We start from the raw sequence: 26,834 nt of genomic DNA, 5'->3' as shown, positions 1-26,834 counted from the left end.
TATAAAAGTAAATTTACAAATCGATGCGGTTTAATATGGTAAGTCAGATTATAAAGTTATTTTTATTAGAAAATAGATATAATAGATATATGAAATTACTTCAATTTGTAAATTCAGTTTTATATAATCTCGTTCTATTGTAGTATTTCTCTTTATAAAAAAATTCAAACTCCAAAAACCTGAATAACAATTTACTCAGTTGCTATATTGTCAGAGGTGGCAAAACGTGTTAGTAAGTCGTGTTTATGTTGTATCAAGTCATATATATTATACTATATGAATCAACCTAAACACGACTTGTTAAGCCTAACTGTTTAGATTTTAAAATCTTAAAATGATCCATTAAAATAACAGGTTGACACAACACGACTATTTTGAACTGTTATTGATTAACTAAAATTGGTTCTATACAACACAACCTATTTCAATCCATTTTATTTAAATGGGTTGAACTGACTCGAATAACCCATTTGACTTTATTAACATAATTTCACATAAAAATCAAAATTATCATATCTTCCAAAAATATAAAACTAACTACTAATGAAATATCAATATTTTTCATATTTTAAAATATAATAAAACCAATATTACAATCCAAACAATAAGAACTTAAATCCAAATTAAAATCATAATATTACAATCCAAATAATAAAAAAATCAAAATTAAGATCTCAATAATACCAAATATGAGCATAACTTCATAAATCCAAAAATTAAAACCATAAACATAATGTAATAATATTAATATTACAATCTTAGGAATAATAAACACAAATCTAAAAATTTTAAGAACTTGAATGTGGAAGTAAAACGTCCTCTTTGCTCTTGTTGATATCCATCTCTATAACATCTTTAGCTAGTTCGTCCAATTTCATTTTTTATATTTCTATTAAAAAAATGGCACCTATAAAGTTTTATGTCAAATAAAATTATTGCATTGAAAGTATTATAGTAAATTATTTAGCAAAATAAAAATAATGTTACTCTGCTCACCAGTTAGGGTGTGGTCTAAGAGATGGTTAGGGTTAGCCGGTTAGGGTATTTTGGTTCTTAGATTTTAAAGAGGATATAAATGTAATTTTGAATAAAAATCTTAATAGGTCAAAATGGGTCACTACAGATTAAGCAAGTTAGTGATTTATTTATATAATCATGTCTTAACAGGTTAACACATTTTGATCCAAATATATTAACATCAAATCTAAATCTGTTAATTTCATATCGTGTTTGTGTTATATTAATGGATAATGTCACGTATTTACATCCATATTAATACTGTGCACCCATTCCTAAAAATCGATGATTGCTTCCGTTTAGGCTGTTTAGGTGACGCTTGAGAGTAGATGACTGAAAATTCCATGGCGTTTCAATGAAATCCATTATTTATTTTCATCGAGTCATCACTCTCCATAAGTTCAACTTATGTTAAAATATAAATTAGATGATTAAATTAATATATTCGTATAACTTTAGATTAAACCAATCTCGTTGCATCAATTTAATATTTCAGAACAAATAATAATTTAATATAATATATGTTGACGGCATGTTTAGTACACCTAAGGGCCAGGCTCTCAACGATCTGAGTTTTCGGTCTCGTAGGCCTGCAATCAAAGAGAGAGGGGGTTGGTAAAGGGTAGCCCTGGGATGGCCTGGAAAGCTTTCGATGCTTAAGTCAACGATAATCCTCTAGTGATATGAGAAAGTGGAAATATAGCAAGTAAACTCTTAGTTGAGAATTTGACCCCTTTACCTGATGATCGGGAGTCCTTTTATACCTAATCCCTAGGGTCAGACGACCATACCCTAGGGCCTAGGTGGAGGGATGTCCTCTCGGAGTCCTCTCTGCCATACTTCCTTCAATGTAGCGTAATTTCCTAATGAATTCATTTAATGCAGCTCTTGGTGTTGCTCTGCGGTCCAATCCCTTCCCTCTGGAGTGCTTCCCTCCCTTTTCACTGGTTTGGCCTTTCGAGCTCCCCCACGAAATGTTCCATCCTAACCTGGATTTGTATGCTTGCCTTACATGGGTTGCAGGTCCTGGTCGGGTAGCTAAGGGAGTCTGTGGGCCTGGACTTGGCTTTTCAAGCCCCCTGGGGTGTGGGGGATCATTCTGACGTTTGGTCTGAGCTGGTCCTCATGGGTCTAAGGCACTGGGGAAAATCTCCCTAACAGTTACCCTACCAATTCTCATTAGACTAGGCCGATGAGAATTTCCCTGTTTTTGCCTAATGTTGCCACTTGCTGCTTTTATCCACGTGGCTGAGTGAAAATACTTGACATCTAATTATTCCATGTGTTAAATCTAGGCCCTCCCTTCATCGTTCCTGATGAGGTTTCTGAAGATTTGATCCCAGTGCCCAATGACGACCGTTCCATCTTTTCCGCAATGATAGCCGTCAGACGTTTTCTTTCTTTCGTGGCTATGTTGTGTGCACAAGGCTTTAAATAGCTCTTACCTTTTGTACCTTGTGTGCACTGAGAATTGATTGTCATTCGTATAACTTTTGTCATACTCTTGTCGCTTTCTTCCTATTTCATTTTTTCTCCTCTTGTCTCTCCCTATTCTCCACTTCTTGCTGCATTCCTACTCTCCAAATGGCTGCTAGGAGATCTGTCGAACCTATGAGTTTCGAGGGCTGTCCTGAGGTAGGCGCCTCGGAGGCGGGTTAAGTTGGTCGCTTTTGGCATTTGAAGGCCACCCCTGAATTCCTCCAATCGCTGGTCTTAACTAATCGCATTCCTAACACAGTGGTTTTTGAGGCCCGAGTGCATTGATGGCTCAATGTCACACATCGTTCTCTTCCTTAGCATGTTCTCCTATGGGCTGAGGCTACCTTTCCCTCTCTTAGTCCATGAAGGCCTGCACCACCTCGGGTTGGCCTATGCCAAACTCCATCCAAACGCCTAACAGATTCTAATATGTTGTTGCATCCTATGGTGATGGGCATTGTTGACACTCGACCCAGAGCGTGCCAACTTGACTAACGTGAGTTTCTTCTAACTCACAATCTGATGATGGGTGCCGGGGACATTTGTAGTTTTAGGGGAATGAGCGGCCTTGCGATGCTAGAGCTGTAGTATCGTAAGATCTCGGACTGGACTAGTAAATTCTTTTCATGTCTGGCCATGGATGGGAGTTCCCGATTGTTCAAATTGGTTGCGCCAAGTTCCCAATTAGGGCTTTGTGGGGAATTATTCACAATGAGAGGGTCATGCGCCCAACCGCCACATCTAACGAGTTGCGTCGTATCATAATTATTTAGGATTGGGCAACTCAGCATCCTCTTCTCATCAACTCAGAGGTTCTTCTTGAGGAGGATAATCTTGCCGCATTCCTCCCTCTTGTAGGCCATGTCGTTGTGATACCCCGTTTTTACGTGTATTTTCACTGAAGGAGTTATTTTTAATTTAATTAATATAATAGTTCTTTTGTTTTAAATTATTGTATTTTAACTTGATTTTATTTTATTTGATGTAGTGTTTAATTTATTTTAGTCGTTTTATATTTTTAAAATCGTTTTCAGTGGATCAGTTTTTGGATTCCGGAAGTGAGGACTGAACCTCATTTCTTTCCCTTATCTTATCTTTTCTATTTCTTTTTCTTTCCCTTTTTTCTTTTTCTTTTTTTTTCTTTCTTTCTTCTTCCTCTTTCTTCCCGTGCGCACGAGCTGCCTCCCTTCCCTCTCCCTGTCACCATCCGTTGACCAGCCCCAACCCACTGCTGTCCGACCACCGTGGTCAACACCACCCCCACCATTTGATCCCCCTCCGGCCGGCGCACCACCCCACCGAATCCCAGCCCCATCCGAGCCGTCGTTAGCCCCATACGGCCCATCTAAGCCGCACAGCTTTTTGCCATTTCCGGCGCCGTCGCTCCACCTCCGGCCACCACCTCTTCACAACTTCTTTCCCTACCTCTTGCCAACCTAACCCATCCAATTCTGGCCCCGATCCGTTGCCGGAGCAGCTCCCAAGAGCTGAACTCCGTTCAGCCCCTTTTTGGCCTTCCACCGCCGTTTCCACCGCCACCTACGGCCAAAACTCACTTCCACTAGCTTCATAAACATTCCTAGACCATTCCCTATCAATTTCGTGTCTTGGTTTGTCCCTGTTTGATAATTTATTACCCACGGCCACAATGTAAATACACTGTTACGTTGCTTTTTCTCCACCGTTTGCAACGCCACGAGCTTTCGAAAAATACCTTATAGCGCTGTAAGTATTTTTCAAACTCTACTTTTATATTTAAATATATTTTACTCTCACAATAAATTATCTGGTTGGTTGGTTGATTCCGGACTGAGTCTGAAGAGTTCAGTGGTCGGATGGATTGAGGACGGAGTTGATTAGTTTGGTTGTTTGTGATTGGTTGGTTGGTTTGTACTTTGACGTTGCATTTACATGGTGCATTCATGTGCATTTTATTTAATTTGAAAAAATCCTATTTTATTCATGTAAATGGATTTTTGGATGCGTGTGTATCACGACCCCAAGCCGAGATAGGGTATTATCTCGGTGGAGCTCCTTTGGTCATTCGGGAGTGGATAATACTGAGTGACATCCCCTGGGTTGTCGCAGGGCGACAACCGAATCGCACGATACAGTGTCGACTCCGTGGTCCCTAGAGTAGCGGGGACTAGAGGATGGTCTGGCCAGAGACGCGCTAGGTGCGAGTACTGGGCATCACTCGTTTTTGTGTCATACGCATAGACGTTACCTGCGGTGTGGCACAAAGTCAGAGTGTGCAGATGATCCCTAGGGGAGATCATGGTGAATGCAATAATTGGATCGGTTTTATGGTTTTGATTTGGGCTATTATCTGGGATAATGGCGAGGATTGGTTTTAAAGGTTTTGTTTTTTGGCCATTATTTGGGATAATGGCAAGGATTGGTTTTAAAGGTTTTGTTTTTGGGCCAAATGGGATTTTGGCATGCATGGAAAAATGAGGTTTTCATGGGACAGGTGCGTTTGCATTCTTTCATGCATATTGTTGATTTTAATATATTTTTATCTAGTGGTGTTTGGATCTTACTTACCTGCGGCACTATTTTCGGTACCGTAGATTTTGATGCAGAGATTGAGGAGGAGGAGGAGGCTGAGCCCGAGGATGCGGCTCTACCAGAGTTTTGAGTTGAAGTTTATGCTTTGTAGTTGGCTTTGAACAATACTTGTATCTTGTAATATTTTATTATGTATGTTTTGAACAGTTTTGTATTAAATAAAGAAAAATTCTGGTATTTAGATATATGACTTGTTTATCCGCTGCGTGTTTCTTTTTACACATTTGTTACTTTTACACACAATTGACACTCGTCGTTAGGGTGGTGACCCGTGTTGTCATCATCCGAACGTTTCGATTTTTCCATGTCCATACGTGGGGATTTGGGGGCGTCACAGTCGTAGCTTCTGCCCGAGACATTTCCATCTGTCTGTCCATCTTCTGACTTGTCAAGGAAATGCACCTCGAGATTTCCCCTTGAGCATAAAGGGAAGAAAGCTATCTCAACGCTCAGTTGGGACGGGAATAACTCTGCATTCCTACTGACTTCAACTTCAAGGGTAGTCGACTTCGAGTGCCCTGGTTCCGCATCTACGTGACTTCTTTTTCCATCTATGCTCTTTACAAAGCTAGGGTAAGGTCTTGGGGAGGGAGAGTCCCCCGATCTCGGTACATTTGCCACACCCACTTCTACCGTAGCCTTAGTTGTTGAGCCTTTTCCATGGGGATGCATCCCGAAGAGGGAATATGGTTCAAATGCACTTCTCTAGAGCTCCTTTGGATAAGGTGCCTCGCCAATCCTGCGTGGTGGAACCGCTCCCAAAGATGAACATGGTGATGTCTTCTTCATCAGCTTTCACCACTCAATCCTTGTCTGGGGGTCTTGAGCCTGAGGAAATCATGGGGTCTGTCGTAGACTTGTGTCGAAGAGGGCAATTGGTGGTCTTTCATGGCTCTTCGAGAAAACTTTATTGGAGATCGTGTTGCCCCTTGTTGCTGCGAGATGTGTTGTGAAGGTGGTGTGTGCCAAGCTTTGTGGCCACATCGTTCGATAGTTTTCCCTATCTTAGGACTCATTGTGCAGTCTATGTTCTACCATTACATCCCAATTAGTTCCCATGATCGGGAAGGAGCAGGGCTACTCACTCAGGCTTGCCGGGCGAAGGAGATTTCTGACGGTCTGAACTCGTTTAGGTTCAGCTACTTTCTCTTGAGCCAAGGGAGGAGAAAGAAGTGGCCATTGTTTCCTTGGGGAGGCTTCTTTCAATTCAATTTCCTTGTGGCCCTGACATCTTTGACTCGGGCGGCAACCACAAGGGCGAAGCCTCTATTTGCTACTTCCACATGGTGCCCTAGCCCATGTGGGGATGATTTTGATTGAGTCTGGTTTCCTCGATGGTTGTCCTCGACAGTTGTGGGCCACCCGTACTAACGAGCAACTGATCCACTAATGATGAGCTAGCTATCCTCCTCATCACCTCGTTGTACTTCCCTTTGAGTTTGCGAAGCTCGTCCTGTATGTTCTTCTGCTCTTCCTGTTCGTTGTCATCTCCTTCTTTCTGTTTGGATTCCTGGTGCTCATTGGCGCTAAGATCTCCATAGTGTGCCGAATATTGAATGTCATCCTTGAGGGCTCGATTTTCGTTGTGGAGAACATTCATCTAGTTGGTGAGTTTTTCCATGAGTTGTTCCATGGCCGTTATTCTGATCTCCATGTTCGCTGATGCCGCTTTTTCTTGATCCTGCACCAACTGAGAACGGATCCTTGCAGGTATACGAAGGACACGTTAAGATTTTTTTAGATCCCACATACAGTGCCACTATTGACAGCATGTTTTGTACGCCTAAGGGCTAGGCTCTCAGCAGTCTAGGTCTTTGGTCTCATGAGCCTGCAATCACAAAGAGAGGGGGTTGGCAAAGGATGGCCCTGGGATGGCCCAGAAAAGTCTCCAATGCCTAAATCAATGATAATCTTTTGGTGAAATGGGAAAATGAGAATATAGCAAGTAAACTCTTAGTTGAGAATTCGATCCCTTTACTTGATGGCCAAGGGTCCTTTTTTACCCAATCCATAGGATTAGACGACCATACCCTGTAGCATGGGTGGAGGGATGTCCTCTAGGAGTCCCCTCTGCCGTACTTCCTTTAATACAGTGTGGTCCTCTGGATGAAGTAATTAATGTATTATGATTTCCTGATGAGTTCATTTAATGCAGCTTGATCTCTTAGTGTTGCTCTACTGTCCAGTTCCCTCTCTCTGGTGTGCTTCCCTTCCTTTTTGCTGGTTTAGCCTTCCAAGATCCCTATGAAATGTCCCATCCTAATCTGGATTCATATGCCCACCTTACGTGGGTCGCAGGTCCGGTTGGGTCGCTGAGAGAATATGTGGGTCTAGATCCAGCTTTTCGATCCAGCTTTTCGAGCCCCTTAGGGTGCGGGAGATCATTCCGACTTCTGGTCTGTGTCGGCCGTCATTGGCTTGAGGCCCTGGGGAAAATCCCCCTAACAATATCAATTAAAAAGTACGAATTGAAACATTAACTCCACAGAGTAACCTATGGGTATTGCTATTATGCCACGCAAGTTTGCTTACTTGGTATGCCCCTAATGCAAATTGCATTTTTTTTTTATTTTTTTATTTTTTTCATACTTTTTTAAACATGTTTAAATATTTAAAAAAAATAAAATAAAAAACCAATAAACTAAAAATCACTTCCTTGACCATTAAATAAAAAGTATTAAAAAATAAAATAAAATACATAAGTAATAGATTGAAGGGACAAACTCAGAAGAGATAGAATCTATTTGCACTAGTTTAACTTTTCTAAAATAAAATTTTATGTACAGTCACTTTTGTGTACTCTTTTGTGCATTGATGTGATTAGTTGTGTATTAAAAAAATTAATATAACCAATCACATCAATAGAATATACAGATAATACGTAAAATTAACTGTATATAATATTATTTTTTTAAAATACATGATGATTTAATATAGCACTAAATCAGAGTTGACCGTAGAGATTAGATTCCACACTAATAAAATATTTTGAATATTAAATTCAATTATTAAGGATGAATTGAATTTGATCTGCATTAAAAAAAAAAAAAAACTGTTAAAATATAAATTAATACCTCCGAGAGTTGCACCAAAACTTCTCAGGGCTGTTATGTTTTAGTTATAAATAAATTTTATAAAAAAAATTTAAAAATTAATGTGATTTTATATAAAAAATTAAATTAAATTTAAAATAAAATAATTATGTGAATTCAATGTATCATGTAAGTTTATTTTTATCATATTGTAACTAACACGATCGTTGAGATGAGCATTGGGTGTCATAATTAGTAGCAAGAAAACGTGGCTGTTGGCATGTTGCCCCACTTGGTCAAGAAGTTTTTATTCCTCACTTCTTCGATGCTGTTATATAACTTTTTTTTTTTTGTTTTTTTCCTCGAATCTCGTGTTCTCGGTAAAAAGGATGGTATCAGTTGCTTTGTGGTAGCCTATTCCTTACTAATTTAAGAATGACATAAAATCTAGATAAATATTATGTTCATAGTTGTTAAATTTTTTTTTTATATAAATGAAGAAAAAGATGAAAACTTTTTTTTAAAAAGAAAATGAAACTTTTTTATATGGAGACATGCTTTATTTAAAAAGAAAATAAAATGTAAGTTTTTAAGTATAAGTACGTAGCGGTCTTCCTTGATAGTTTTTTTTTATGCACCCAAAATATGTACATATATGTATGTGAATGGATGCTATAAGTAGTACATATTGTATGTACATTCATGAAAAGGAATGAAAAGAAATTTTAAAAAACAAGTATGAACTGTTAAGGATTGTAAGAATTGAAATTGAAATGAAAAGAAAAAAAATTAAAATTTTAAAATAACTCTCTTGTAAAAATGATTCTTTCTAAAACAACTTCTTCATACTCTTTCTAAACAACTTTTCTTAAATTAAAAAGGAAAGAAAACTATTTTCTTCTAAGGAAACTTCTTTTAAAACGACTTTTACAAAAAAAAAAAACATTTTTCTTAATTAAAAATTTTATGAACTGTAAGAGTTGAAAAACAATAAGAAAGGTAAGAACTGTAAGGACTGAAAGGAAAGAATGGACTGTAAAGGAAAGGAAATGATTGTAAACAAATAAACAAATTGAATGTATGATGTATGAAAATACGTAAGGGCCACATAGATTGGAATGGAAATGGTACCAAATGAATGGACTGGACGGGGCAGATTGCAATGTCGGGTAAATAGTACTGGTAGTGCATCCAGTGTTGCACCCTGACGGAATGGATTCCCAACCCGTGGCCACGGGATGAATCAGGTCCAAAAGACAGCTAACCTCAACACACGGGACGTAACAGTGTGCTATGGCCAATGAAAGTAATAAGAAATAATGGATGCATGTTAAGAAATGATGTATGTATGTATGTATGTATGGACTGTATGCATGAACGTAAATAAGAAAAGATGAACGCATGAATGTATGTATGTATGTAAAAGAACGAATGCATAAAAAGACTCTTTAAGAAATTAAGGCAGCGGTGCGTGGGCAACTATTTTAAATAAGAAAGCATGTTTTAAAAAAAAACGCCACCTCACAACATTTTCAAACGTAAAGAAAGACGTATATATGTTAAGTATGATATGTATGTATGGAGTGATAAGTACATGACTGAAAATCTATATTATTATATTTTAACTGTATAAAGTAATGCTTACGAGTCATTGACTCATTTTAGCTTTTATGTGTGCCCTCCCAGGGACAAGATGAGCATGACAGGTCAGAATGGGCACAGACCAAGGAAAAGAGCATGAAAGCCTAGGCAAGATATTTTATATTGGAAACTTTAATTATCAAATTTAATGTTTTCCATTGTAATCTTTTAATTAAGAAAAGTGAATTTTATTTATAATATTGAGTCTTTTGTATCCTTGCATGAATGGAAAAGAATTTTAAAAGGAATCGTAATTCCAGTTGATTTTTATCAAAATCGAACTGAAAAAGATCTCACCATAAGGACAGGCGTTACAGCTCTGCTGTCCAATTCCCTCCCTCTGGTGTGTTTCCCTCCCTTTTTGCTAGTTTGGCCTTCCAAGATCCCTATGAAATGTCTCATCCTAATCTAGATTCATATGCCCACCTTACGTGGGTCGTTGAGGGAATATGTGGGTCTAGATCCAGCTTTTTGAGCCCCCTAGGGTGCGGGAGATCATCTTAATGTCTAGTTTGGGTCGGTCGTCATGGGTTTGAGGCCCTGAGAAAAATCCCCCTAACAGTATCAATTAAAAAGTACGAATTCAAACATTAACTCTACATAGCAATCTATGGGTATTGCTATTATCAAGTTTGCTCACTTGGTATGTCCCCAAGGCAAATTGCATTTTTTTCTTTTATTTTTATTTTTTATTTTTATTCCATAATTTTTTAAATATTTTTAAAAAATAAAATAAAAACATCAATAAACTAAAAATTACTTTCTTAACCATTAAATAAAAGTATTAAAAAATAAAATAAAATATATAAGTAATAGATTGGAGGGACAAACTCAGAAGTGATAGAATTTATTTGCACTAGTTTAACTTTTTTGAAATAAAAATTTTATGTACAATTATTTTTACGTATTCTTTTATATATTTTATTAATATAATTAGTTGTATATTAAAAAAATTAATGCAGCTAATTATATTAATAAAATACACAAAAAATATATAAAAATGACTGAATATATCATTATTTTTTGAAATACATGATGATTTAATATGACACTAAATCAGAGTTGACCGTAGAGATTAGATTCCGCAATTCAATTATTAAGAATGAATTGAATTTGATCCAGTTAAAAAAAAAAAAAAAAAAAAACCTGTTAAAATATAAATTAATACCTCCGAGAGTTGCACCAAAACCTCTCGGGGTTGTTATGTTTTAGTTATAAATAAATTTAAAAATTAATGTGATTTTATATTAAAAAATTAAATTAAATTTAAAATAAAATAATTTCACAATTCAATGTATCATGTTAGTTTATTTTTATCTTATTTTAATACGATCGTTGATATGAGCATAAGGTGTCATAATTAGTAGCAAGAAAACGTGATTGTTGGCACGTTGCACCACTTGGTCAACAAGTTTTTATTCCTTACTTCTTCGATGCTGTTTATATTACTTTTTTTTTTTTTTTACTCGAATCATGTGTTCTCGGTAAAAAGGATGGTGTCGGTTGCTTTGAGAGAGCCCTGGCCTTTTCCTTACAAATTTAAAGAATAATGATTGTTATTTTAAATTGGGTAATGCTACTCTTGCGGTTGATTTACTTCTCTTTTATCACTTATCCTACGTGGATCATTTTATCATTTTCTTTACTAAAACTAAAACCTTCTCTCTCATTTAGTCTGAAACTTCTATCAGTGTTATGATGTGATTTTTCTGTCATGATGTATTTTTCATAAATTGTGCCCCTCTCGATTTTTGAATCACCATTTCAGACTTCATCTTCACGATTTTTATTTTAAAATTTAAAAACTCTCATATCTCATACTAGCAAGAATCGTTCATCCAAGAACTGTCGAATTCGTTCCTCTCAGAACTGCCAATAGTGATGAACAACACCGTTGAATTTGAGATACATGTCCCCATTCCCACTCCCAAAACCAATATCTCATACTAACTCTCTCTCTCTCTCTCTCTCTGTGACAAGAGCCCTGGCGTCACTCCCAAGTCGGTCGCTCCTCCACCGTTCAACGGCGCCTTCGAAGGTGAGGTTACCGTCTAACTCTCCCCTCTCCTTCTTCTCTCTCTCTGTCTAACTCTCTGTGTGTTTATATCTGTCTATGGTTTCGGTGGTTTGGGAGATTTAGGCAAAATCACACCGAGTCTGCCGCCTCCCCACACAGTTGACCACCCTTCTTAGCCACCAGATAAGCCCCAAAATTTCCTTCTACTATTTTTCTTCTAGGATGATTACTTGATTGTTTGTATACTGTATTTTATAAAGTTAATAAAAAATCATTTTTATTGTTCTAAAATATTGATAAATATTTATATATGTGCACAGGTGGTTGAGGTGAATGGAACACAATCAGATAGCTTCGCTGGGGAACAATTGGACCTATACGGAGTTGTGGTTAGCGATATCGACGTGGATCGGAATGAGGACTGAAAATTATCGTCTTCCAGGGGCAGCCACCATTTTATATGTGAAATTTTTTATTGATTGGAAGAAGTAATTCCTTTTGTTTGACTTGGTGGATATGTACAATAAATTCTAAACTTGAGTAATATTCTGGAGAAAGGTAAGCTTCTTAACGTGCCTTTGTATTTGACATATTATGGTGGAGTACTTGACAATATTCACTTGGAAGCACATGCCTCAAAATTTCATCCTCATCTTCCTTTAGGCTTCCCCAATTCTTTTGTTTTTAACAACGATGTTTTCCAATTTCACCCATGTCAATTGCTTGGAAGTTATAAAATGTGGGTTGTGAATATTCCACATTGTGAAGCAAGATTTTTTATTTATTTTTTATTTTTTGGTTCAGGAGAAGGGAGAATCCCAAAGGAGGAGAAAAAGATGGGAAGTGTAAAGAACCCAAAAATATTCACAACCAAATTAGGCAACATGTGCTATATATGATGATACCATGTGATCAGAATTCTTTTGTCATACGAAGTGCTATACAATGTGAATTGAATTCTTTTGTCACCAAAAGAACAATAAAGATAAAAATAAAAATAAAAAAAATCAAGATTTGACCATCCAAGTAGTGGGTGGCTAACGACCAGAATATTTCATGTTGTTCACACCTCAAGAACCTAGATGTACATGCAGCAAGCTGTTCTCCAAAACCAGTAATTCATATTCAGAAGATTTGGGACTAAATCATTTCATAATTTTATGGGTAGCATAATAAATTTCTTTTAGGTGAGTACGTGCACTGCTGCATATCATGCAATGCAATCATATGCAGATAACATCAGCAATAATATATAATTGTTAGTATAACATTATCAACATTAAGAGCATAGTTACAAAATGGTTAATTTTTCAAGTGATTGGTTATACTCAAATTTTCACCAAATTGTTACAAATACTCAAAATAATTTGGAGTCCCAGACTCCCAAAATCAACACTCCAGCTTTGCCTTGTCAAAGTTCCTTTCCTTTAGCTGCTTTCATCTCCCAATTAACTAAAACATATACACAAAATTGCAAAATCACAACATTCTCATCATGCAATATCTCATCCTGTAGTAAATAGAAAAAAGAAAAAATTCAAAAACAATCACTTGGCTTTTTAAAGCTCCTCAAATTTTACAATCAAAATTCATGAATTTGGTACCCATTTTTTAAAAATTACCAAAACTACAATCATTCTTCCAATTAATAATAAAAGAATGCAAAACCTATTGTGATAGCAAAAATGCGAAACAAGAGATATCATGATATGTCTAAAAATTGAAAAGATGGTTGTACCTACCAAGTTTAAAAGCAAGGCCTTAATCTTTCTTTTTTATGCAAAAATTCCTACAATTCAACAAATGAGCACAAAATTGCCACTGTGCAATTCATCACTATCCTTGACAAAACTCAACAAATTTACGCTATCAAACATTTTAATATATATACCTTGTATCTTATACTTAGTCTGCCATATTAAGGCTTGGCCAATATAGCTAAAGAATTGATCTACAATCCCAAACCTGCATTAGTTATATGGTTAAACCAATGAATGTATTATTTTGGATAATATTTAAATTCAGCATAAATAAGTGTTTTGATATAATACGTACGGATATCGATGTCTACATCTTGATATGTATGAGTACAATAAGAGATATCATCGTCTAAAAGTTGAAAAGATGGTTGTACCTACCAAGAATATAGAAGAAATCCACAATTAATATCGTCAAAGAATCACCTTATATAAACAATACTTGCAAACAATACCACAGTCAATTGAGAAGTACCACAGTCGATTGAGCAGTCGAGGTTATAGGAAAGTCACGCTCCGCCAAGCTAGGTGAGCCAAAATCTCCTACAGCTATTCTATTTATGCACCTATTCTGCTGTTCATAATTTCAAGATGTATAGTTAATATCAATAGGTTACAAAATTAAATTTAAAAATACAAAATAGCTAAACTACCTGACTTACCTGAGCTCGTTGAGTCTTCCTTGCTTTCAACCTATTCACTGCCTTCTCAACCATGGACTGTTTCCTCTTAGAAATTGGCCTACCTTTACTACGTGCAGCTACAGGACTTTTTAATTTATCAGACCCTTTTGTCACCCTTAATGACTCAATTGAATGATTATCACATACTGGCTGGACTTCAACCCACTCTAAATTCAACTTACTTAACTGAGTTATTAACTTTGCACAACCTTCATCTGAGGTGCCTGGAATTGAAGAAATCTCGTAAAAAGCATTGTTCAATTTATTAATTCGGTGTGCATTTGGACTATGAATCAGATTATCGCGGCTACTTCGGACAAGCGTGTAGTCTCGTTTCATGTCCTTCCTCCACCTATCAAGAAAGTATTTTGTAGGTAGCTATTCTTTGTTATGGAGTGTCAACACACGGATGACATGTCTACACAAAATTCCCTTAAAAGCAAATAATTGACATGTGCAACTTGCTTCACACTCTTCCTCGTTAAACTCAACAACATATTTTGTACTTTTCCTAAACCCATCCATAACTTGGATCTCGTCAGTCACATGATATGTAAACATCCCTCTTTCACTTCGAATCATTGATGCGCAACAATAAATCAACCCTCTTAACTCTTCTTGAACTTCTTTAAATTTTACATTTGTATACGCTGCTTGGAACTGCCGCTCAATGCCATAAAAAGTTATGCACGAAATTTGTGTGTGGAATGAACTGAAGTTAGCTGCAAGCTCATTCTCAATCTTGCGCCTAAGTGCATTATCATACTGATCTACAAACTGTTTTAGTGTTGTCTTTGAATTTATATAATCATCAAAGAACGCATTCATCCCCTCGCTTATTTTGGTACTTGACATTCCTGCCCAAAATTTATTCCTCACATACGCTGGCACCCAAAGATGACGCTCAGAATATAGCCATTCAAGCTAAGGATTATCATGTAGATCAAAATTATCAAGAAATTGTAGCCAACAGCACTCAAATTCATCAGGAGTCAATGTGTCATAAACACACCTATGTGAAAAATTGAAATAAAAAATATTATTTCTCATAATAATTGAAGGAGATAACATAGCATTCATTCAAGAACTAATCGTGGAAAATAAATACCTGTGTAGCTGACTTCTGATGCCATCATATTGACTGTGTGACCCAAATTTCTCGGAAACTTTTTTCATTATATGCCACAAACAAAACCGGTGTCGAGATTTAGGGAACACCTTACCAATTGCATTTTGCATAACTTTATCTTGGTCTGTTATAATGGCTTCTGGAGCACAACCATTCATGCACTTAAGCCACGACTCAAATAACCATACAAACGTATCTGTGTCCTCCCCAGAAATCAAACCACATCCAAAAAGAATTGATTGACCATGATGATTAACTCCCACAAAAGGAGCGAATGGCATTTTGTATGCATTGGTCAAGTATGTCGTATCGAAAGTTATAACATCACCAAATGACTCGTATGTAGCTCTACTACATGCATCCGCCCAAAATACATTGCGTAGTTTGGTTTCATTGTCAACGTCCATGACATAATAGAAACCATCATTTTGTGCTTGCATACGAGCAAAGTAGTTTTGTAATGCTTCGGCTCCTCCTAACCCAAGCTGAAGTAATCTAACCTCACGTATGTAATTATGTGCATCTCTTTCTCCAAACGTCAAATTCTCATACCCTCCTGCCTCAACGATGCAAGAATTGTAGTTCTTGCTCAATTGAATGCCGGCCATATCATTGTATTCTAATCTTCTCTTCATTGGCTCATCCAATCTCTTATGACATCTAATATATCTTGCTTTTCCAGGACTGAGAGGATGAGTGTGCTCAAGGACAACATGGGTCAAGCAAAATTCACCTTCAGAACCCAATATCGCATTGATCTTTGCTTTACATCCATTGTGTTCCATCGGTCTCGGTTTAAGAATATTCGACGATGTGCTCATAGAAGTGCCTTGACGGACACAAGCAAGGGTGAAATACCTTAATTTTCCATTATTTTTCCATCATCTCTAACTTTGGAACTTCGCTTTGTCACTCCGAAACCAACTTGTTTTGCATACTTAGTATAGTATGCCCTTACTTCCTCAACTGAGGAAAATGACATTCCCTCTTTTGGCTCTTCAACAAGATCCTTATCACCAACATTTGGTTCCATCTACACACTCATTAAGACATCCAATGCATTTTTTTTTTTTATATATCATCATTGAACTTCATAACAACAAAATTTTCAGTTATAAATTTATCATTTGCATTTTTTTTTTATTGATTGATCAAAAAGAAAACATCTCTTATGTTATAAATTTAATTCATTCTCAGAATTAAAATGACAATGTTAGAGTGATAAAGGATTAGTTTAATAATTAGACTTAACATCTCAAGATTTTAATAATATCAATAGTTTAACCTTTAAAATCATTATTTGTTAAAAAATTATCTTTATCTTGAAAACTATTTCAAATGTAAAGTATAGGTTTTTTTATTTATCAAATTTTAATTTTCCAACTAAAAAAATTAAAATAGGTTGTGCTTGCAACAATTAAGCCTAATTTATTCAAATTAATTATTGAAAATAAGTTTGCTTGCCACATATTAGTTTCTGAAAATAATTTATCCAAGTTTAATTCACAGGAGGATAATACCAAATTAAAGTAAAGAACTTTGCTCAAACAAAGGAAGTGCATGGTATACAAATTCAATTAATGTGTATGCTTGCAAGAACGTGCCACAAATTCCATACTATATCTAAGAATTTTCAAGTAATTTACTCTTTTTTTCATATCACAAAAAGTGCACCACGGAAGCATGACAGACAGAAATCACAACTACTAGAAATATCCTCACCACAGTGGAGGCGGGCTCGACGTCTGGGCTTGGAGTGGGCTTGACATCTGGGCTTGGTTGGGCTGGGCTTGAGGGCTTGTGAGCTGGTGGGCTTGACGAATGGACTCGTGGGCTGGGCTGGGCAAGGCAAGTGGGTTGTGGTCGACGTTGTTCAATGGTGCGGCAGGAGAAACAGGAAGTTTTAAATTTGGTTTGAGAGAGAGAGATAGAGAGGAGAGCAGAGAAGAAACGGAGCGGCAAAGCTGCAAAGGGATTCATTTTGGGCCCGAGGTAAAATCTTTCTATACTGTGGATTGCAGAAATCACGTCATCAATATCTCATCTTCTGACATATAGAGAGAGAATAGAAGTGATAAAAAGCATTCAGCTTTATGGGAAAGAGCATTCAGTTTTTAGAATAAAAAATAATCCACGTAGGATAAGTGGTAAACGAGTAGTGAATTTTATTTATAACATTGAGTCTTTTATATCCTTGCATGAATGGAAAAGAATTTTAAAAAGAATCGTAATTCCTGTCGATTTTTATCAAAATCGAACTGAAAAAGGTCCCACCATAAGGACAGGCATTACAGCTCTGCTGTCCAATTCCCTCCCTCTGGCGTGTTTCTCTCCCTTTTTGCTAGTTTGGCCTTCCAAGATCCCTATGAAGTGTCTCATCCTAATCTAGATTCATATGCCCACCTTACGTGGGTCGTTGAGGGAATATGTCGGTCTAGATCCAGCTTTTCATGCCCCTTAGGGTGCGAGAGATCATCTTAATGTCTAGTTTGGGTCGGTCGTCATGGGTTTGAGGCCCTGGGGAAAATCCCCCTAACAGTATCAATTAAAAAGTACAAATTCAAACATTAACTCTACAGAGCAATCTATGGGTATTGCTATTATCAAGTTTGCTCACTTGGTATGTCCCTAAGGCAAATTGCATTTTTTTTCTTTTATTTTTATTTTTTATTTTTATTTCATAATTTTTTAAATATTTTTAAAAAATAAAATAAAACATCAATAAACTAAAAATTACTTTCTTAACCATTAAATAAAAAGTATTAAAAAATAAAATAAAATACATAAGTAATAGATTGGAGGGACAAACTCAGAAGAGATAGAATCTATTTGCACTAGTTTAACTTTTTTGAAACAAAAATTTTATGTACAGTTACTTTTACGTATTTTTTTGTATATTTTATTAATATAATTAGTTGTATATTAAAAAAAATTGATGCAGCTAATTATATTAATAGAATATATAAAAAATATATAAAAATGACTATATATATCATTATTTTTTGAAATACATGATGATTTAATATGAAAGTAAATCAGAGTTGACCGTAGAGATTAGATTCCACACTAATAAAATATTTTGAATATTAAATTCATTTATTAAGAATGAATTGAATTTGATCCATTAAAAAAAAACTGTTAAAATATAAATTAATACCTCCGAGAGTTGCACCAAAACCTCTCGGGGTTGTTATGTTTTAGTTATAAATAAATTTAAAAATTAATGTGATTTTATATAAAATATTAAATTAAATTTAAAATAAAATAATTTCACAATTCAATGTATCATGTTAGTTTATTTTTATCTTATTTTAACACGATCGTTGAGATGAGCATAGGGTGTCATAATTAGTAGCAAGAAGACGTGGTTGTTGGCATGTTGCACCACTTGGTCAAGAAGTTTTTATTTCTTATTTCTTCGATGCTGTTTATATAACTTTTTTTTACTCGAATCATGTGTTCTCGGTAAAAAGGATAGTGTCGGTTGATTGGAGGGATCCCTAGCCTTTTCGTTGCAAATTTAAAGAATAATGATTGTTATTTTAAATTTCATTCCCTCGACAAAATATATAATGATTTTTTACTCTACTCTCGTTCAACATATAAATTATGGATGAATAGAAACCTTCACCAATCATGCAGAACAATCAATACGTTTCTTTTTATAAATAAATTATTTTATTTTATAATTATAATTTTTTAAATTTTTAAATAAAATATAATAAATAATTTAATTTTTTTAAATTTTAAAATAAAAATAATACTAAAAATTTATAATATAATAATAATAATAATTTAGTTAATTTTTAATTTTTATCTATTTTAGGCTTACGAACAACGCTGCCCCTAAACATCTGGATAGGCGAAAATGTACTCTGTATTATTATTGTCGTGGTATCGAGTTTCATGCTACCCTTAGAAAGTAATCATTGCGTTTATACCGAGATTACCCTTGTATTCACGCGATGACAAATGGCGTGAGATTTGACTTTTTGGGCTTTTAACTTCTGAGCTGTCGTGTCTCGCTTCCACGTTTGTCAATTTCGCGACAGAAGTTCAGAACTCGAGTCGTCTTTTACACCCTTGGTGGAAGAGCGAGTTTTCCATTGTAAGAGCATTTACATTGATATATATATATATATATATATATAAAATCATATTTATATGAGTTTAAATTTATTTATATTAAATTATACATTTTTAAATATTTGTATAATTATAAACAGTATTTTTATATATTTAAAAATTTATTATTCATTCTTTAAAATATATTTTATTCATTCTTTTTCTCTCATTCCACTCTCTTTTAACATATTTTATCTTTATATATTTTATTACATATTTTACTCATTTACTCCTAAAAAATATTTTACTCAAATATTTTACATATTTAAAAATCAAACTGTGACGCCCCCAAATCTCAACGCACGGACACGGGGAAATCGAAACGTCCGGATGATGACAACACGGGTCATCACCCTATCAACGAGTGCCAAGTATGTGTATAAGCAACAAATGTGTACGAAGAAACACGCAGCGGATGACAAAGTCATAAACTAAGTAGCAGAATTTTTCTTAGTTTAATACAAAACTGTTCAAAATATACATAATAAACTATTACAAAACACAAATACTGTTTTGAAACCAATTACAAAGCATAGACTTCAACTCAGAATTCCGGACGAGCCGCATTCCCGGACTCAACCTTCTCCTCCTTCTCAAACTCTGCATCAAAATCTACGGAACCAAAAATGATGCCGCAGGTAAGTAAAATCTAAACATCACTAGATAAAAACATATAAAACTCAAATAATATACATTAAAGAAAAGCCAATGCACATGTCCCGTAAAACCATATTTTTTCACGCACGCCAAAAATCCATTTGGCCTAAAAACATATCGCTTAAAACCAAACCTCGCCATTATCCCAGATAATGGCCCAAACCACAATTTTCCCAGAAAATGGATCAAAAGTCTCAAAACCAAATCTCGTCATTTTCCCAGAAAATGACCCGCATTCGAAAACCATAAAAACGATCCAATTATGCATGCACCATGATCTCCCCTAGGGATCATCGCACATCCTGGCTCTGTGCCACACCGCAGGTAACGACTACGCATGTGACACCTAAATGAGCGATGCCAAGACTTGCGGCCAGCACTTCCCTGGCCAGGCCATCCTCTAGTCCCCGCCACTCTAGGGACCACGGAATCAACACGACATCGTTACCGTATCGTGCGATCCAGTCGTCGCAGGGGATGTCACTCAGTATTATCCACTCTCGAGTGACCAGAGGAGCTCTACCGAGATAATTCCCGGCTTGGGTTTGTGAGACACATGCACTCGAAATCCATTTACGCCAACAAAACACGATTTTCTCAATTAAAATAAAATTCACGTGCATGCACCATGTAAATGCAATATCAATGCACAAAACAACCAACTAACCATAAACAGTCAAACCAATCAACTCCTTCCTCAATTCATCCGACCCCCGAACTCTTCGGACTCAGTCCGGAATCAACCAACTAACAGAAAATAATTATTGTAAGAGCATAATATATTTAAATCTAAAAGTAGAGTTTAGAAAATACTTACAGCGCTATACAGTATTTTTTAAAAACTTGCGGCGTTGCAAAAGGCGAAAGAAAAACAACGTAACAGTGTATTTTACACTGTGACTGTGGGTAATAAATTACCCACTTTTGAACGGGGACAAATCAAGGCACTAAATTGATAGAAAATGGTCTTGAGATGTTTATGAAGCTAAACGAAACGAATTTTGGCTGTGGGTGGCGGTGGAAATGACGGTGGAAGCGGAAAAAGCCCAAAACGGAATTGAGCTCGTGGGAGCTGCTCCGGCAACGGATCAAGGCTGGAAATAAGTGGGTTAGGTCTGCAAGAGGTAGGGAAGAAGCTGTGAAGAGATGGTGGCTGGAGGTGGTGTGACGGCGCCGGAATCGGTGAAAAACCGTGTGGTTTGGAGGAGCTCGTGGTGGCTAACGGTGGCTCGGATGGAGGTGAAACTTGGTGGGGATGTTTATTGGTGAGTGGGAAAAAAAACTGGATGGGTGGTGTAGGCCACGCCGCCGGCGAGCGACGGTTCTGGGCTGAGAAAGCAACTGGCGATAGAGAGGAAAAACAGGGCTGGTGCCGTGACTTCCAACCGTGCGTGACGGCTAACAGCTGGTCCGATGGCTCTGAAAATTGGTGGGGATGATATCTGATGGGAGGGGAAGAGAATGGTGGGGGTGGTGTACTACACGGCGGCCGGACGGCAACGCATTGGGCGGTCAAAGGGACGGCGACGGAAATGGAAAGGAGGGCTGCTGCGCACGGGAAGAGAGAGAACAAGGAAGAAAAGAAGAAGAAAAAGAAAGAAAAGAAAGAAAGGAAAGAAAAGAAGAAAAAGAAAGAAAAGAAAGAAAGGAAAGAAAAGAAGAAAAAGAAAAGAAAAAAGGGAAAAAGAAAAAGAGAAAAGAAATGAAATGGGGTTCAATCCTCACTCTGGAAATCAAAAACAGATCCGTCGAAAACGATTTTAAAAACTGTAAAACGACTAAATAAATTAAAACTACAAACGACTAAAAAAAGTAAAAAATAAAATAAAATGATAATATTTTATTATTATTTTATCTCAAATTTGTATAAATTAATATGAAAATTTTGCTTATATGATAAATTAAATTTTTAAAAGATATGATTTTATATATATATATATACATAAATTAATGTGAATGCTATAATTTATTGCTGCGTTTGTCTTTTTATGTTGGTGGGCGAAAATGCCCTATATTCAATGGCTTTTCTAGAAATTAATAATACGTTTCCTGTTGGTTTTTATAGGGATAATGTGTTTGAATTAATCTTTAAAACGGTCGGTCTGTTTATCTTCAATAAACAGCCCCCCAATCGCTAACTTACACGTAGCCTCCTCACCATTCATAACCTATGCCCCCACACGCGCACTAGATCCATCTCATCTCATTCTCTCCTTCTCCCATAATCCAGATTTGCGAAATCAGCCCCCTCCCCGTCTCTGCTACCCAAATCTCCTCCGCTCTCCACATCATTGATTCCACAAAATTAACGTGAGCATCATCACATTCCTGCAAAGCACCTGCACTTCAAAATTTTTGCCTAGCAAGACCACCATCACTAGCCACGGTGCCATTTTCTCTCGCAGGACTCCACCACGGACAAAAACAGAGCCATCCCTATCCAACTTCGCAAGCCACACATCTTGCTTTCACCACCTCAAGCCACCATACAGATCATCTTTCTTGTAGCCCAACGACTGTGAGTCATGAAGAAACAACCGGTGGACAACCAGCCCCTTCCATAAACTGCAACCATCCACGCATGGAAAACCTCTGATTTTGCTGTTAAAAACAGAGCACAACCAGTTTCTTCCCTTCCATTCTCTCTCTAGCTTTCGCTCCTCTTTCTCTTTCTATTTCTCTCGCTGCTTTTTTTTCTAAAAGGATTTGACGATGCCGAGTTTTGGCTACCACCTGAGTTTCTCGCTGATCACAATTGAGCAAATCACGCACATTTTAGTGATGCCCTCATTGCTTCCAATATTTTCTCAGCAACCAAACAAAACTGAAGCCAACACAAATCGATTCGAACTCTAGTAGGAAAAAAACAACATCAACCTCTAATTTCCAAAATACAAGTCACGGGCTAGAAAAGAAAATGATCCAAAATCAATGGTCGTTAAAACCTGAAGAAATGTACACAAAAAAACCCTAAAATGGAGAGGGCCGTTGTCCGGGTTCCATGGGAGAGAATGGAGAGAGGAGGCCTTCCTCGTACGACGACGGAGGGAGGGGGTGTTCCTCGTGCGACGACAGAGGGAGGGGTACGTTCCTCGTGCGACGATGGAGAGAGGGGTGCATTCCTCGTGCGACGACGGAGACAGGAGGCGATTTTGGGCTGAGTCTGTGGGGAGAGAATAGAGAGAGGGAAATCGTGCGTAATACCATCGTGGTGAAGTGGGTTTCTTTTATTCCTGAATTTTCTTGGCAACCAAGCAGAGATGGGTTTCTTCCTATTTTGATTGTTGGTTGATTTTGGTTTGATTTTGGAGAGGAGATGGAGATCAGCGACGGAGATGGGGGAGATTAGCGACAAGGATGGGCGACGGCGGAGATGCTAAGCAACGGCAGCAGGACTGAGAACATGAAACGTGAGGGTTTGGGGTCGTGCAGATGAATCATCTAGTGTGACGCACTCCATAGGCTTAATGTGAAATAAGTGATGTGTCAAAATTTAATTGGGGGCTGTTTATCAGTCAATAACAGACCGACCGCTTCAAAGCGTTTCCCAATGTGTTTTCTCTACCAATGATCTTTTCTGTTCTCACACATTAAATCCATATAAGCTTTTGTCCTATCTCCTCTCACATCAAGTCGCAGAGCTTTTGATCGTTACAAGAAACAGGAGAGAGAATCTCTCACCTCTCACTAGACACGTAAATAAAAAAGCTACCTTCTTCAAAAAAAAAATAAAAAATAAAAAAGCTACCTAGAGGGAGGCGCCTCTCTCCCCCTCCATCGTTTCTTCACGTATTCTTTGTATTTTCTGGTCATTTCTTTGCTTTTTATTTATTTTCTTGTTTTATCTTGCCTTTTTTTATTTTTGTTTATTTGGATGTTTTGAGAATAAGATATTGTTTGAACACATAAAATTTTTATCTTATTATTATAACTTTTTCAAATATCCATACAAAATATAATAAATAATTTAACTCTTTTTCTACTTTTTTAAACCCTAAAATAATAATAATATTAAAATATAATATTTTAATATTTAATCTTAAAATTCAAAATTTTGATATGAGAATTCTTAGTGGTCAAACAGAATAGGCTTCGGTGGTTGAGGTACGGTGGCTTAAGAGCGACGGGTGACGGGTGCCTATTAGGTTGGTACCGTTGTTGCTCAAAGTGGATTCCTCTATTTCCAACCTAGAAAATAGAATCGTCATGGGTCAAATATTCGGATTCTGAAAAGATTAAACTGCTTGTAATGATACTTGAATCTCTCGCTTCTCCAAATGCACCATTTTAAATCTTCACATGCCCCTAAATCAACTAGTATAGAGAAAAATTACATGCAACTTCTTTTAAAAAAATAGGCATCTAGTTTGATCGCACTTTAGAGATGAGATTTAGTAGCCAGTTCCTCGGCTAACCCAAAACCAAGCCAAGATCACACAATCATTCTTGCAACGGCAAGATGGAAGGCAGACGTGAGAATTGGGAGGGGGGGTGATGTTTAGAGATGAAACCCTAGGGCTGGGCCCATGTGTCATCTTCAGTCCATGTGTCCTTTTATTTGTAGTATTTTATTGTGCTCTTTTAGTTTTAATATTTTAATGTTTAACGGTGAATGTTGTTTTAGGTTAAATAAATAGAAATATGTTATTGGACTTATTATCTATATCAGGTTTGTCCCTCTCATCCTTTGGAGAAGGAGGGTTTCCCCCTCTCATCTTTTAGAGGTGGAGGTTTTTCTCACGCTCCTCTGTTGGAGGGTGAGGTTTTGGTTGTATTTTCTCAAACAAGTCAAAATAGACACTTCTATTGTTTATAGAGGCTCGCATCTCAGAAGGTCTTGTTACTAAAGAGTTTACTTGAAATTCAGGTAATGTCCATCATTAAGGAATTTGTGCGCGGGGCAGCCCCAAACAAATGAATAGTTTGGCTTGTAATCGAGACTTTCTCCCTGTATTTATCAGTTATAGCTGTAATTTTCTTGATGAATGAGTTGAAGTCTATTTCTCAAAAAAAAAAAAAAAAAGTCGTAGAGGCATTCTTGCACGTCCTTCTTTCTCCGGTCTCCCTTCAAGGCCTTGGATAAGGCCAAATTTATAGATTGAGATAAAGTAAGCCCTGTTTTATTGTTGGAGTGAACTGAAATTAATTTAATTTAGTTTAATTTTAAGTTAAATTTAATATTTAAATATATAATTTTTAAATTCTTAACTCCATCTCAATTCAAAATCTTTTTATATGCGAGATTTATAATTTTTTTCAGCCCAACACTTCTTTACATGCGGAACTCATAACCTTTTTCAATTTTTTATAAATAAATCTAAACTCATCTTAACATCAAAACATATTTAAACTCATTCTAGGTAGGCTTCACAAAAATCACTTCACCATCCCTACTCATTACTATTAATTAAAAACTCAACTTATTTTAGTTTAGCTTAATATTCAAGTGCAGCCTAAAATTTGTATAGAACAATATAATTTATAAATAATAGTGAAATAATTTATATTAGTATTTTATAAAATTAAAAAAAATAAAAAATATTATCAAGTTAAAATATTATTTTTATTTATGAATTTGAAAAAAATAAATTATTCTTTTATTTAAAAATTTGAAAAATTTGTAATAATTAGTTTGAAAAAGTTGTAAGGATTAATTTGAAAAAATTGTAATAATTAATTTAAAAATATTTGTATTTGAATGATATTTAGAAAATAGATGAGATGAAAATTTTGATATGAAAAGCTTTTTCCAAACAAGCCCTAATACTTGGGGGTATTGCTCACATTGGCAATGGTGTACCTAAATGTAAACATAAATATATATGATTAAATTTATTATATTAAATTAATCAAATATAGTTTTTTTTATTATAAATAATATTTTTACTTATTTTCATATGAATCTCCCAAGGAATGGCACCAGCTCTCAATGAATCTCGCGACGTAATTGTTAAGATTTTCTCTCTCTATTCTTCTCTCTCCCTCTCTCTCTCTAGCGAGTGAAATTTTCATATTTCTCTCTTCTAAAACTCTTGATCATGTGATCATTTCTAGGTTTTCGATCTCCCACAAGGATGATGCACTTCCTTTATCAGCGTAGCTATTCATCACTACTACTGCTACACGTACACTTGCTTGGTGTTTTCTCTATTGACACTAGTGTAAATGAAACTTTCTCTCTATTTTGCTAGTGGATTTGTATTACTATGATTTCAAGTTGTTGTAATTGTTGTTATAGTTTTACTTAATCTAGATTAGGGTTTCGATTTTCTATTTTTAATGGGTCCTTTGATTTTTTATAAACGTGTAGGAGCAAGAGGGTGGTATCAACTTTGTCCTCTGGTTTTGCTTAATCCAGATTAAAGTTTGGTTTTAGGAATGATTTTAGGGATTATCATATGAGTTTTGATTTTCTATTTTTTTTTCAAATTAGTAATAATTTTTACCTTATGATTTTAGCAAAGGCAAAAGATAAAAACATATGATTTTATCTAAATTTTACCTTTGCCTTTGTGTACACCATTGTCAATGCTCTAACGAGATTATTTGTGTCATTTTATGCCCACTATTCATCTTTTTCTCTCCCCGAAAAGATTTGTTTATTTTTGAAAAATTCTACTATTCATCCTCGCATTTCACACCACACATAATTTTTTTAATTTTTAATTTTTTCTCTTATAAAATGTGTAGTGTATGGATGATGAGTAGAAGAAATTAATTAATTTG

At 35.9% G+C, this 26,834-nt stretch overlaps 2 protein-coding genes across 2 annotated transcripts; both read right to left on the bottom strand.

The window, feature by feature from the left end:
* Nucleotides 1-13,168: 13,168 nt before the first annotated feature.
* Nucleotides 13,169-15,025, bottom strand: LOC122278597. The gene is made up of 4 exons (XM_043088776.1): nt 14,670-15,025; nt 14,177-14,549; nt 13,990-14,088; nt 13,169-13,267 (listed from the first exon to the last, which is right to left on the bottom strand). Exons 1-4 carry the CDS (start codon nt 15,023-15,025, stop codon nt 13,169-13,171), a joined length of 927 nt encoding a protein of 308 aa, XP_042944710.1.
* Nucleotides 15,026-15,121: 96 nt separating this feature from the next.
* LOC122278596 (protein FAR1-RELATED SEQUENCE 5-like) lies at nt 15,122-16,111 on the bottom strand. Its single transcript, XM_043088775.1, has 2 exons — nt 15,306-16,111; nt 15,122-15,209 (listed from the first exon to the last, which is right to left on the bottom strand). The coding sequence occupies exons 1-2, from the start codon at nt 16,109-16,111 to the stop codon at nt 15,122-15,124; spliced, it is 894 nt and encodes a 297-aa protein (XP_042944709.1).
* Between the last annotated feature and the right edge of the window lie 10,723 nt (nt 16,112-26,834).

The sequence above is a fragment of the Carya illinoinensis genome, chromosome 10 (assembly GCF_018687715.1).
Source record: "Carya illinoinensis cultivar Pawnee chromosome 10, C.illinoinensisPawnee_v1, whole genome shotgun sequence".
Taxonomy (NCBI): domain Eukaryota; kingdom Viridiplantae; phylum Streptophyta; class Magnoliopsida; order Fagales; family Juglandaceae; genus Carya; species Carya illinoinensis.
The sequence above is the reverse complement of the archived record's forward strand: the minus strand, read 5'-3'. Positions and strand labels throughout refer to the sequence as shown.